The sequence below is a fragment of the Limulus polyphemus genome, unplaced genomic scaffold (assembly GCF_000517525.1).
Source record: "Limulus polyphemus unplaced genomic scaffold, Limulus_polyphemus-2.1.2 Scaffold76, whole genome shotgun sequence".
NCBI classification, from domain to species: domain Eukaryota; kingdom Metazoa; phylum Arthropoda; class Merostomata; order Xiphosura; family Limulidae; genus Limulus; species Limulus polyphemus.
Window position 1 is genome coordinate 1207812 of NW_013665686.1, and position 15547 is coordinate 1223358.

The following is a 15547-nucleotide window of genomic DNA, read 5'->3' on the forward strand; positions in this document are numbered from 1 at the left end:
CATCCTCTCTTTCAGAACTTGCCTATAGTTCTCTCTTATGTTTAATACAATATTATGTATTACCAAGGTTTTTATCTATCAAATGATATATTATATTACATTGGTATATGTAAAGAGAATTTGTTCCAACAGGAAACATACAGACTGGCTTGAATGAATTTGTAACGGCTCTTGTTGCATAGTTAGAAAACCAGAAAAATTGTGATAGTTATTGGACATTGTTTGCTTTTTGCATATTATTATCCTATAATCTTTGGTGCATTATTTAATTAAATAAAATTATTTAGTGCACTAATACCTCTAATATGAAAAAAGTAGGCTTAAGTGTCATCGACAGTAAAAAAAAAGGCTAGGTAAGTACTTGATTTCTTGTTTCTCATGTGTATTCTATATCTATCATTATAAAAGTAACTAATAAGTACAAATTGGTCATGATGTCGGTCAATTCGATCAAGCCCGTGTACAGAGAGTTAAACATTGGGTTCATTTATAAACTACATTCAAGTAATCGATTATTCAAAAAGTGATTACGATAGTTAGAATAATCTAATATATTAACACTGAATTCACTAGCCAGGCCAGGAAGTTTTTGTTAATTTTTAATAGGCTGTGAATGAAGCTTTTTTTTAAATTTTATTTTAGTGGCTAAGGTTTTTCCATACATTTTTCTATTAGTCTGAAATGTTCAAAACTTTATTCAATTTGTAGTGGCTGAATATGGTAGGAGAGAATTGAAAATTGTTTTCATCATGGATATGCTAAAGATAACATGCAAGTGTAAAGGCCTCATAGTGGTAAATGTTATGCATGTAGCCATTGCGGATGTGCCTATGATGGTTATGATCCATCATTGAAGATGTCCTGTAAGCATGATGGCCAACCTCATGCATTTCAAAAATAGTCAAGGAATGTTATGTCCACTACTCAGTGGCTGTAGTAACACCTGTCAAATTGCTATGTTCTTGATAAATATTGCTTCTTGTCCAGTAGGAGTCATTTTTTTTACATGAAGGTTTGCATTTCTTAATGATGGTTTCCTTCTTGTCATCATCATTTACATACAAATTGGAAATATTTTTCCTTTTTCTCTCTGTTTCACATGATACGGTAGGCTTAACTTTTTGAATTGCATGAGGTTGGCCATCAGACCATAAAGAAACGAACTGGTGCGATTTTGATAATCAAGAGAATGGAAGATGGTATGTTTTGTAGAACAAGCATTTTGTGCTGTGCAAGATAACTTTTCTCAAGGATAGTGATGTCATTGCTTTAGCCACATCCAAAACAATAACTAATGGCATTACAGATGACACCTCAACTAGAATGAATGCATTAGCAATACAACAACAATTGCCAGACAGAAGTATTTAAAGGGATGTAGTCATGGCAGTGTTATGCAAGTTGTTACCAACCAGAGAAATCAAACGACTGACCAATGTATGGGATGAGTTTATTGCAATGTCAAGATGACACTTTGAAAATATATCATCCGTTAGGCCTTTCACTCCTACAACGGCTAACTTTATGTTTAACTTTTATTTGAATGGTCTTCTCTTTTGTGTATATTTACTTTTTCTCTCTTGCCGCTCATCTAGTTGCAGCTGTTTATACGTCTATCATTTAAGCCTTCTATAAATCTCTATAGCCTCGCTATCAATGGATTGCACACAATGTTCAATAGCCTCAACATCAATGAATTACAAACACAAAATAACTCAATTAATAATACTGCTTACACTAAACAGTCTTTTATATCTGATAGTTATTGTAAAGGATAATTCTGTAAGCATAATCTGCCCCCCTTTTTCACTTTTGTATCTGAATCTGTCAGAGTTTTTGGCAGTTTGTGAAAGGTCATTGCATTCACATGATCATTCCTGTTGGGACAAATTCAACGTATCCTTTGTATATCGTTTTAAAGATTGATTGTTGAACAAATGGAGGAAAAGTTTCTTCTATGCCATCCACAAATGTTTTTGTTCCCAAAGAGAGCATATGACTTTTTATTGGATGAAATGTACTTCACTGCCTTCGATACATTCTCTTTCTTCAATCTAGTAACATATCTGATTGTTGGACCTAATTATTTTCCTCTTAATATATGATTAATTATCAATTACCATACACCTGAATGAAATGACATGTTACCCTAATATTTTACTATTATGCCCTATCATTCCATAAAAAAATCCCCTACTTTTTTATTTAACTTGAAGGAAAAATGAGATTAAATTTAGAAATAAGTTAAAGAAAAAAGTACATCTTGCTGTGATATATTGCTTTTCATGCAGAGAAGGTTCAAAAATTCAGTAATAAAGCAAAATTAGTAGAAAGCAAGTGTCAAATGGTTAGAAACTGAGGCTGTTAGAATAAATAATTACAATGTGTGTTATAATCTGCAATCATTTTAGAAAAAAAAGGCTATTATTCATTTTGTTTCATATATTTAAACCTTATTTCACTGTACATTGATGGTTTTGCTACAGTTAGTGTTAAGGTAGAGAAAATAATGGAAAATGTAAAGTTTCACGAAAAACTGATGCTTGTTTAGGAGGTTCTAGAAGTTATACAAAGGAAATATGGAACTGTAAGATGAAAGCAGCATTTTTATTCTTAACTGGAAAATTGCTTTGCACTTAGATTGACTTGGTAAAGGCTTTTGGAAATTCACAGCCAAATTTTTAGTGGAAGTGCTTTACCAAATATTCTGATTTTTTGTGTGTGCAACTGACTTGTAAAGTTAATAAAAGCTTGCCAAATTTCATGAAGATGCGTGTAATAAATTGAGAATTATAGTAAGATTTATGATATATAACTTTGCAGATACAAGTGCATATTATGTTAATTCATGCCTAAACATTTGGTGTAGGGATCAGAAATACAGTTAATTCTGAATTGTGTATGTGATCATAATTTGTGTAATTGTGACATAAATCTATATATAGCATATGTACTTTGGTGACTATATGATAATGTGGCTCAATTCTTGGATGGTTATGTGAGTATCTTTACATCATGTGTATAGACTGTACTGTGTGTTGTTTCACAGGTGTTTCTGAGTGCTGTTGTTGATTATTCTTACTCCCAACAATCTAGTGATGCTGTTGAGCTCAGTTATTGACAAGGCTACCCACACTTACCAGTAGTTTGATGTAATAGCCTGACATTCTCTTAGGCCATTGTTCACAAGCTGATGCTACTTTCTCTTCCACAGAAGTTTTATACACCTCATTGCATCCTCTGCTCTCCTCCCCCATTATGCTGTAGAGCTAATCTGGGCTAAAGATAGAAGAAACTTGTTTTTTCTTTTTATGATCAGTATCATGGGAAATGAAGAGGTTAACTTTGTTTCACCTCAACCATTCCAGAAGTAATCTGTGTTGTTTCACTATTACTTAAGTCTGAGAGAAAAAAAACAAATTTTTAATATTATTTAGTATCATGTATGGGGAAAAGAGAGGTCAGTTTTATTCTGCACTTTGACCATTGCCATATGTAGTTTTGGAAAGTGAAGTAGTGAATTTTGTTTCTCAAGTTTTAACATCACATTATATAGAAAGACTAGTTTTCCTGTCTACTTCACAAAAATGAAGATTTCCTCCCATTATTTATAGAAAGGTTTATTTATGTTAAACTAATACTTTTTATTTCCTTTCTTGTTGCAGGAGAGACAAACTGTGGATTTGTATGGAATTTTGTGGTGGAGGTTCTCTGCAAGATATTTACCATAGTGAGTTTATTCACATTTATAACAAAAATCCATTTTTAAATTGTGTGTATTTTTGTATTTATAGTGTGTGTTGTGTCATGTGTAATCCATAAAATCAGAAATCAGGTAGCATAGTGTACACTGGGGTGTAAACGTATTTAATTAAGAAAAAATGCCATGGTTTCGTGGACAGAAAGTACAAGAAGTCCCTTTTCATTATTTATAAGAAGCCTTGGGTTAACAGGTCAGAAGGTTGCCACTTTAAATGGTGGATTTCTGAATGTGGATATGAACATTTTAATACCCTCAGTGTGTGTGTGTGTGTAAGTGGTTATAACTGTATTTACAGTTTACCTCTACATTTTTATTAAATGTGAATGTTCACACAACTAATCTTTTTGTTTTTAAATTGATATTTCTTCATCATGTTTATATTTTTGTCCTGTGTTTATTATTGTTGCCTTTGTAATGGTATTAACATGGTTGCATGTTTCACAGTATTAGGAACGTATTATTATTATTTTGAATTATATCAGCTGTTTGTTGTTGTAAGACTGGGCTTGTGTTTAGTAGGGTGTCTTCCTTTTGATCAAGCCATAAGGTGTAACATTTAGGAAATGATTTTCACTGGATACTAGCTGTTTCTATTAATTATAGATAAAATTATATAGTTAAGATCTATCATACACTTCTGTTATGTATCCAATGATTTTGGGGAAAAAATATTAAAATCTGTGGAGTCTTTGTAATTTTATTTGTCAAATATTTTTACATAAACACCTCACAATTTTAATAATGTACTTAGTTATCAGTTTATGTTGCAATCGTAATATTGAATAAAAACATTGTTTCCTCCAGTAACCTAGTGAGCTGTGATAATAACTTAAGTTTTCCAATAAACAATGCTTTTTACTCCAAGTTTTATAAGCAGATTTTACCTAAACTGATTCTAATATTTGGTGGATAACATAAATTGAACAATTCTTTAATTCGGAGCATTTGACCACCTTAGCAAACTGAATATGTTTACGTGTTCCAAAAACAGAGTAGAGGAATGAAACATGCATGTTTAAAGAGAAATCCATTTATTTTAATGGTGTACAGAAATTGATTTCATGCAATAAGCTATAATTCATTTTACATACATGTACACAAACTCAAATCTATAGATCCTAATCATAGTTATTTATTTTCAAACCACTGACACTTTTCACTGGAAGGGGTCTTTTGAAACATTTTGTCACTGTTTTCAATTCTTTCATGGAACACCTTCATACATGTTGTAATTCCTGATGGTTATCATTAGTGCTCTTAAGTGTTCAAGACCAGTTTTTTTTTCTTTTCCTGTCCAGGTGTTATTCAATAAGAAAATAATTTCTAGACAGGACCATTAGATCCTAGGAGATTGAGCACAAATTGCTTTATAGAAGTCCATTCAGTCCATGAAGTGCTGAAACAATTATTCTCCTCTTGCTGCCATTTACCTTGTTTTTGTCTCAGTCCATGATCACCCTCTCCTTGGCGAATTTTCAGTACAAGTTACCTCATCAAATTATTTGTGAGGAAATAATTATCAAGCATGTCCTCTGATTTTATCTGATATAAAAGACTTAAGAGCTTCAAACATGTTCAGCTTTCTCTATAGTTGAAAGCAGTGCAAATTGGCATATTTTAAAGCACCCAAATGTTTATTTATTTTTTTCTCTCTTTTTTAAAATTCTGTAATTGTAACACTTCTGAACAAAGCTTTGTTAACATGTCGAAGAGTATATAACCTGTAAATTGACTAATTTTAAAAATTAATACATAAGTTTGAGATCTGATGTATAACTGATAAGCAGGTGTGACATAATGAGATGCTGTAATCTGTGTTTGCAGTTTTATTTATTATTATTATTATCATTATTAAAACATCTTACTAAAAAATTAACTGATTTAGAATTAGGCTTAACCAAATTCTGTTAAGAAGGCTGAACCTTATGAGGTTTTCTGAAGTTTGTGACTGAAAACACTGAGTAGTGAGGGCTTCTATCTGAAGAATAAATAGTTTTAATCATATAATTTTATATTTTATGAACTTTCAAACTTGCATTTATATCTGCAGTGTTTCTTTTAAAAATCTTAATTAGGTTTTAGTTTAAACGTTTTTTATTAGGTAATTGTAAAAATTAATTTTAAATTATAATTTACATAAAGGAATAATTAAAGTGGGTAAATTAATTTTATGGCTATTACTAACGTTACTGAAACTTATCTAAAACGTATTATATTTATCTAAACTTAGTTTAAAATGTATATTTTTTAAGTACTTTAAATATTATCAAATTATTTATATGTATATAAGTATATTTATACATCAGTGTATTTTTATTCTTAGATCAGTGTGTTACATTAGAATTAATTACAGTCAATAAACTAACTTATTACTTTCAGATGTATGACTCACTGTAGGTGTAGATATTGTTGTACATATTGTTAAGTTGTTAGCTGCCACTTTCATCCAAGTATTAGTGGTCCTTTCCTACTAATATGGGTTCATAATTTTGTCTAAATCTTTGTTGTTCTTTTTGCACCATATCACCAAAATTGACAATTAAACTGTTTGCCACAAAACTGATAAGTTTGTCATAGAAACTGTAGATGTTGAACATTTGGTGATATTGATTGCTGTTTTTCTATGGATGTTATACAAGTTGAAAGTTCTACCAAAATTTGCTTTTGAAGTGTGAAATAATGAGGCATGTATTTTAGCAATTTTACTTCTTTTTGGTTCAGTGCAACAGTAAAGGGAAGAACCATCTATAGATCATGAGACATTTCTTCCAATTACATGAAATGAGTGGCCCAAACTTCACAAATATATTGATATTTTTTAAGTGCAGTCCATTGAATGGAAACTGTTGTTACAGTTGATTTCATTAGTATGATAAGAAGAGTTAAATATGAATATATTGTATGCCACAAAGTGGCATGTCCTTCCAGAGTCAAGTATAGATGTACTGTTCTCCATGTAACGTATCTTACCAAATATGAATATTGTTTTCTTGTCATTTTTAGTCTCGTTAATAATGTACCTTTGTATTTCTGTGATCAGCAATAGAAGTAACGTGTACTTTTATATATGGTAGAGCTTAGCAATTAACTTGATTAATTGATATAATCAATTACATATGACCATTGATTACACCAGTTATTATCACAAAATAACTGATTAATCAAAATTATGATTAATTAGTGTTCCACATTATTCCTGTTTTCAGTTATTCTAACTATCCCAGTAATCAAATTATTGCCATTATGATTTCTCATTATTATTTATAATTAATTCATGATTGTTCAGCTTAATCAGTTAACACCGAGTTCACGAGTCAGGCCCAGAAACATAGTACCACTCTGTTAGGATTTTTTTTTTAGCACGAATGTGTAACTATGTTCTACATGCTAAAAATAGCATAAATCGATGCTTTTATGAAACAGGAGTTCAAAGATACTTTAAAAAGAAAAATATTTTTTCCGGGAAGTTATGGGCTTTTGGAATTCATGAGCCTTATACTTAGAAATTGTATGTTAAATGAATAGAATCACTTGTGCAGTAATGGTAATGGAAGATATCTTGGATTTGATCTGACTGTCGGTAGGATATGGAGCACAGTTTTCTACTTGGGATACATCATCATGCCAAGGATATCACTCCTTGAAGAATTGTAGTACATTTGCAGGTGTAATATTGCCATTGTGCTCATAAAAAAATGTCAACAATATGTTGAAGATGCAGTTGTTGAATGCTCTTGGTATGTGTCCTGATAGATTCATCAATACGTTGTTTCCTGAGAAAAGTAGATATAACCTGTCATATCTTATTTTTGGCTGAATGTCAATATGCTGAGGATGTTTATTGACCAAGTATTCATTAATTTTTCCAAAACTCATCTTTTTTGGCATCGTCGTTACTCCTTGAAACATTTTGGTAACTTCTTCTTTGAAAGGATCAATATACTTTGAAACATAACAGCATACATCTGCCAGTCATAAGACCCGACCTTGAGGAAATGTTTCTTCGCTACTGATGGAATTAATTTCTTTGGGTAAAATGGTTTCAGAAGGTGGGATACTTCCTTGAATAAAAGTAATCTTTCCATTATCAATAAGATTCTTTGCAATGACCAATGCTTAATATGTGATATCATGTTGGACAACAAAAGGTTTGCAAATGTTTTGTTTCAACATCTTTTGGATTTGAAAAGGCACGATTACATGTGGAATTGTCTTCCATGTATTTTTCAGGTATATTAAGTGCAAGTATTGGTAAGTGATGATTGTAATTTCTTGTATATCATATGAGAAGTTTTCATTTGACTAACAAAAACTACCATTGCAGTTAAATTGCCAGTTATCGTTTCAGCACCTTCTATGTTCGCATTGTTAGCATCGTCACAATCCAGTAAAGTATTGGATTCGGAATCACTAACATCAGATGCATCATCTGTGATGACTGATGATTCATTCAAATTAATTTCATGAAAGTTAGGAGTATTTGCAAGCAGTTGGTTTTGTAGATAGTCATATTTGAAGTTAATTGAATTTCATAATAAAGTTGCACATGCACCTGCTCCAAATAGTAATTAAATGTCACTTCCTTGTATCGAGGTTCTTTTTGTGGCAGTTATGTTTGGTTCAGTACAGTTAACTCGGCTACACTATTATTCATTCCATATGTTCGCAAACCATCGACAACATTTTTTTTTTGTAATGTTATCCTTTCCTGTATTGCAATACAGGAATAAAAATGCAATCGCTTTTGCAAAATATCCATCAATTGGATCTTTTGCATCTTGAGTCTCAGTGTGGATAAATATTTTGATTGATAGTCCTACCTTTTTTGCAATGAGAAACTTTCCCTTCAGTAGCCAGCCATTCTGGTAGCTTTGAATGATTACTGCCTTTATTTCTCTAAAATCTTTCTTTACACAAATTGGCAAGACTTCGACAATTCATAAAATAGCAGTACAATCTTGTTTGGAGTCTCCAGCAGAAACATGATAAAGGTAGCATAAGCTAAAGTCATCCAGTTCCTTCTGTTCATTCTCCAAACACTGGGTCTTGACGATTATAACTTGTGCCTCATTTACCATAATGCTCAGAGGTTTTTCCCCAAAAGTACATTTGTTGCAATTTCATCTTGTAGTCCATCACAATGTATGCTGTCATACAATGTAAATTTTGCAATAAGCTATTTTAAGTTTGCTTGTTTTGAACATGTAACTGATGACTTAAACTTTGAGATTGGCTTCTGCAGTAGCCAATATGTGCATGAAATTGTTTCTCGTGTGGATTTTCAGTCGCGGAGATTATTTGATTCAAGAACTTTTAAGTTATTTTCAGGAAGTTACTTTTTTAAAATTTTATGTAGTATATATTAATGTAAGTATATGAGTGTGTTGGGCTAAGGATTCTTCTACAGTAGGTGTCTGTGACTTGTTGGTGATAAATTTGACAATAAACAAACAGCATGCACTTCATTTGTTTTTAAAAAATTATATTAAAAAAAGTTGAATGTATCTACAAAATTCCTTACACTATGGAGATCATAGCTGTATTTTAAACATTATACGGTTCTCTTCTTCTAGTCAAAAGTCCACTTAGGCCAATTCAATTGTTTTGGAATTCAGTTTACAAGCCAAACTATTTCTCTCTCTATTTCTATCACAATAGCATTTGTGTATTGTTCACTTATGTTGTTGTTGAGTTACTGCAGTTGTATCGTGTACTTCCAATGATCGTCTAACTTTTGTCATAGTCCACTGAGGTGGGTTTAGTTACTTCAGAACACCCTTTGACAACACAACTTATTCTCTTTATCTCTTTCAAAATTGTGAATCTCACTACTATGTAGCTTCTGTAGCAGTTTCAACTATGGTCGGGTTACATGACTTGTGGAGGTTATATCCTCCCTATTTTTGCTGATAGAATGAAGAGTGATGCGAGTATCACATTCACTCTAGGAGAGTTGATACTATTACATTTTAATATTATTATGCTTTCACAGTGTTCTTCAGATTTTCTACATTTTTGTTTTTCATCTAGAACTTGTGAAGTAAAGAGCTGTTTTCAGTTTAAAGAAAAATTAGTGTCTTGTGCACACTTGGTGGACTTGATAGATTTTGATGTAAATATTAATCTTTTATGAAACTTGATCAGATTCACAAATTCAAATTTAATTCAACACTATTTTGGGTATTTCTTCTATAAATTGTATTTATAGGCCATTCATTACCCCTGTTTTCCCACTTTAATATCCCCACCATTTTTTTAAATTGAAAATCCCCGTTTTCTTTATTTTAGAGGAAAATAAAAGGTTTATGTGTTACCTTTTCAGTCTGATCATTTGCAGCAGAAACATTTTGAGTGACAATCTGGCTACTGTAGATATCCCAGATTTCATTGAAGGAGGTTTCTGCAGGTTTTCTTAGTATCAAGAGACTGGTGTGTGTATCAAATATGTAAAAACATAACAAACGTGAACTTATAGGTGAATATATTTTTCCTGTTGCTGGAAGTTGACTCCATTTGCTGTATTTATTATTATTATTAATAATAATACAGTGTTGGAATTGTTTTTTTATATTATCTTCAAGCAGTAAGAAATGCCATTTCATTTCTAGCAGAGATGATGTAATTATTAGAAGGAATTTATGTACTGAACACATTTGTATTTCAACATTAGGCTATGATTCTCATTACTAATAAACTAGACCATCGTAATGTAGTATATAAAGCATATTGGTTGTTTGTTTTTTCTTTTAGTTTAGATAGATAAACATGAAAAAATGTTGCCTGAATATAAAATGTTTACATATAGGCATAAGCCATACATATAGGCTTTAACAACATAGATATCAGTTCTGGAAAGCAGTTACCTTCCAGCTACACATTGTTTTAAGTTGTTCCCATTTAGTGTCACTTAAACTTTTCCATGGTAGAGATTGTTGTAAAAGTATGTATATTAATATGACTTTTGTCAAGGGTTCCAAGAAATTTATTTCTCCCTTTTGCAAATGTGCTTTAAGGAACTTGAAAGAAGATGTGTAAACAGAGCAACTAATTTAGTTTCTATATATACATAGAAGTAGGGTGTACATGTAGAATTATTCAAGTTACAGGGACAAAAATTTCAAACTTTGAACTTGTGCATCACGTGACAAGATAACTGAAGTTTAACAATTTTTCTTTAAATTTTCTTTTGAAATAAAGGAATTAAAGTTTATATAATATGAAACTTTAAACTATAATGTAAATGTTAATGCTAAGTTTATTCATTTACATTGATAATGTAGTTCAATTAAATGTTGAATGTTACTCTGTAAATGGTCATGACAAATGTGTACTTTGACTTACCCATAGCAAGAAGAGTTAAACAATAGTCTTCTGGTGATTCAGCAGTAAGTATGTACTTCAGTGTTAAAATCCAAGGCTCAATTCCCTGTAGTGGACAGAGCATAGATTGTCCATTGTGTGGCTTTAAGTTAAAAAATATCTTAAAACAGTAATTGTGAGTTTCTAACTTATAGACCTGTATGGCTTGTTATTATTTTTATAGTTTAATCCAAACACAACAACCCAAGTTGTTGATGGGATTTTTTCACCTTTCTTATTGGAAAACTGGAATTGAGGTATGTAGGTATTAAGACTATCAGATGCTGTTGTTTTGAAGTGTAAAGTATCTTTTGTACTACACTCCCAAATTGAGTCAGTAATGATTTTAATTCATAGGGCATCAGACTCTACAATACAGTTGGATACACCTCTAGCTATTGCCATCAATGTATAGTGCAATGAAACGTTTAAAAAAATAAAGTACATACCTCTTAATTTTTGTCAAATAATCTTGAAACATCTTCGTTTGGTTATATTCATAATTGCATATTTTCACATATGATTTATTTTTAATGTTTTATTTTCTATTCCTGTCCATTAGTGTTGTTATTTTTCATTGCAACACACATCCATTGGTGTCCCTTGCCAATATTACAGTATCGTGGAATTATAAACTGTAGCCATTGGTAGAATGGCACTCTTCCTAACCCGTGCGAACCAAGGAGAAAATGGTTTATATTTTAAAAATTACTAATCCTTTCAAATATGCAACTTAAAACATAAATAACACAATTAACTAAAATATAAAACTAAAGTCTAAATACAATTCAACTGTCTATCTAAGTAACGTGTATTTATTTGATGAACAATGCTAATGAGCTAGCTAAGACAAAAGTGGAGGCAATGCTATGAGCCGTTTGACTAGTTCTATATGGAATTGTTCACACCAATTTTAAAATAACTGTTGGAAAATCATACTTTGAAATGTGCTCTTTTATTGGTTATAAACATCTAGTCCAAATAAATGTAATTGGCTGAGAAATCAAGACTGTGTAGCAAGTGGACATGGCTACTAATATTATTTGTAGGTAATGTTGCTCTCATCATGTTTTGTACCAAGAATAAAACTAGTGGATGAAATTGTTTAAAGTTTAACAAGAACATTTCTAAAAGTATATAGTTTCAGAGAAATAAAATGTTTAATTTGGATTTTTTCTACTATTTTAATAAATTTGTTATTAAATGTAGTTATTTGCACTCGAACTCTGAATAGTTCACCTGCAAGGTGATTTTTATATGAAGTATAAAAATACTTACTTTTTTTTTCTTTTACACTCTTCACATTTCATTTGCATAATCTTTAGAACCTCATAAATGAATATCAAAAGTTTTTTAGGTTAATGTTTACATTTTATTTTCCATACCATATCATTTGATGCTCGTGTGGTTTTATGAAGTTATTGTTGGCAGACTCCAGGCAAAGACATGTTTGCCTAAACAAGATGGTGCTTGTACATGTTTATAAGCGTTCACAATCCAGATGACAAGAAGTTAAACTTATAAAAATTATAAACATTTTAAATATGATTTTTAAAGCACAAATAACACATAATTAATTAGAATATAAAAGTAAGACCTAAATACAATTAAACTAGCATATTTAGGTAAGAAACCACCATAAGTGCTGTAGTCGATCAAGCAGACAACAATACTAGCAGTGGTTACATGTACCATATAACGTAAAGTGAGTGCCAGTTTCAAATTAACCGTTGGTATAGTATTATGTAAACTGAGCTCTTTCTATGTCAAGTACATACATGTGACTTGTAAATCTCATAGCAAAGTATTGAAGGTGGGCATGGCACCTATCAAGAGTTGGCAAAATTAGTTTCTCTTTCCCAGTGAATACAGTTGTAAGACTTTGTATCTTGCATGACAAAATGGCAAATGGATCTACATTACTGTCTAAACACTTGTACATGGATAGCTTGTGTGGGTAAGAGTCAGCCACTGCTAAAGTTAAGAGTTTTTATAGCATATGGATCAGGTGACAATAAAACTGCAGTTTAAGTTTGTTTGTTTTTTAAACATTTCTTTTTAAACAACGGAATTAAACTTAGATAACATAAAAATTCAAATTATAATATATATTATAATGTTAATTTCATTAACATATATGGGTAGTAAAGTTGTTTTATTAAATTTTGAATGTAACTCAGTTCCATATGCAGAAAGGAATTTAAAAATGGCTCTGGGGGCAATGGCATTAAGTGAATGATGATATATTTTATTCACATTAATTTGCTCTAACAAACTGAATAAAATGGGTACATCATAAAGTACATAACTGCTGATAGTTAGAAAGTAATTGTCTTTTTCATGGTGGAGGAATTACTCTTACCCACAGCATATTTTCCATATGTTGAAATTCTGTTAAACAACTTCTCAAAATGCTTGTTAGTGCATTTATTTGTCAATCCAGGAACACCAAGCATTTATTTATAAACTTAATCTTTATTTATGAGAGACAATAATTACTTTTTACATAACACTTTCCACATGCAGTTGGTTGATGTTACTAACCTTGTAACCACAAAGTAACATTTCCATATTATAACATTTAACTCTATGGAGATGGTGTGATACCCAATGAGCATAGCTCGTATGGAGAATGATACACAGTGCAACAATAGTTATGATAACTCTCAGCTTATTAACATATATACATATATATAAAAGCTGGTAAGATTTTGTTAAAGATTACAAATATTTTGTATACCAAGAATGCGATTATTTTCTTCAAGTATTTCCAATAAAATTTATTTATTTATAGTAGTTCTTTGCATTCAGACTCTGAATTGTTCAAATGCAAAGTGATTTTCATATTAAGTATAAAAATACTTTTTTTCTACCTTATAGTTTTTAAATTTCATTTGCATAACTTCTTGAACCTTTTAAATGACTAGAATAAGTTTTTAAGGTAAATGTTTATATTTTATTTTCTATTTTCTCTATCGTATCACTAAAGTAATCATAGGATTAAAAGTTTGAATGGAAAGTCCCAAGTATGTACTGCATTTAGTGATGCTACACACACACACACACACACATATTCATATACATATGGTATAATCTTGAATGTACAAACCTATTGTTTCCTCTTTACAAGTTAAAAAGAGAAGTTTAGTACTTGAGGTGTGCTGGTAACGTCTTCTGCTTGACACGGGTTAGGAATTTCATAAGTATTTGAGACAAAACCACAATTTTGTAATATCAGTTTGGACATTGAACTTGGGAAGGAAAAACACTTTTCTAATGAAGGTTAACTGAATGTTTGGACTAAACTTTTAATGTTACTAATAGGGTTGTAATGATACACTTATCTCATGATTCAATATGTATCACGATTCATTTGTCATGAAACAATATTTCAAACCCAAGTTATTTCCAAACATCTAGCTTGTACAACAAAGGTGTATCCTCTATTTTATGCTTTGATGAGTCAGTCATTGTTGACACAGCTTACGGTAATTTGTTTTACATTTTATTGCATAATTTGATATATGGTATTGAAGAGAAATTAGAAACCTTACAGAATTTTCATGCTACATTACTAAAACTAATCTATATTTAGAATGGTTATACAGTACATAGACTTGATCACATACTTGCATAGAAAAGTAAGTTTATAATTTAAAGCATTTGTTTTTATGTAACATAAAAGTACATTCAGAGAAAGAAGAAGAAAAAAACTCAGCTGCAGCACAAATGAACCACGATGAATCATAATTTTGTAGAATCATTACAACCCTAGTTACTAATAGTTAAATATTTGAAAAATGACTGGTGAATATAAAGCTATAGTTTAACTCTGTCTTCCAAACAAGTTTTCATAAAAAAAAGTACAAACCTTACTGTTACTAACTTTGGTGTATGTGCACATATAATGTACATATAAATGAGTCAATATTTATCATATAATTAATCTTAAACATGTATGTATCTATAATATGCTAGTATCTACACAAACCTGAGGTAACTTCCAAAGTATGCAACAATGTTTGAATGTCGGCAATCCTTCATCATCAGAATTTCCTGTTGAATAATGGAGAAGTCATCACCTGCCAGAGAATATAAGAACTTATTACAAGTACAAATATATAAAACTTCACCAGAACATTCATTTATTAATTTATATAGAATCACTGTCTCTTAGTACATTTAAAAAATAACTGAATATAAAAATGCCACTTAATGACCCCATTTTTAATAAAAGTGTGACCAGCATCTTGATATAAAAGACTGTTCAGTGTTGATATTGTTAATTTATTTATTTATTTTGTGAGTTAATATTTTATTACAACCCTCACGCCACAGGGTATAAATAAACAAATCATTTATATATTAATTCTGAATATATAATTTTGTGAGTTATATAGAATATAACTTATTCTGAATATATAA

The 15547-nt window shown here is 30.7% G+C and overlaps 2 protein-coding genes across 8 annotated transcripts in view; one reads left to right on the plus strand and one right to left on the minus strand.

Moving 5' to 3' along the window:
- LOC106466823 (ras-related protein Rab-4B-like) overlaps nucleotides 1-3257 on the minus strand; it is a 43069-nt gene extending 39812 nt beyond the window's left edge. Inside the window, exon 1 of the mRNA XM_022395606.1 lies at nucleotides 3141-3257. Within this exon, the coding sequence (XP_022251314.1) occupies nucleotides 3141-3257 (117 nt within the window). The remainder of the gene's footprint in view (nucleotides 1-3140) is intronic.
- Nucleotides 3258-3668: 411 nt separating this feature from the next.
- Nucleotides 3669-15547, plus strand: part of LOC106466834 (mitogen-activated protein kinase kinase kinase kinase 5-like) — a 93437-nt gene continuing 81558 nt past the window's right edge. For all 7 annotated transcript variants that reach the window (XM_022395534.1, XM_022395542.1, XM_022395556.1 and 4 more), the window contains exon 1: nucleotides 3669-3730. In XM_022395534.1, coding sequence (XP_022251242.1) covers nucleotides 3688-3730 — 43 coding nt within the window. In that variant the 5' untranslated portion in view covers nucleotides 3669-3687. The remainder of the gene's footprint in view (nucleotides 3731-15547) is intronic.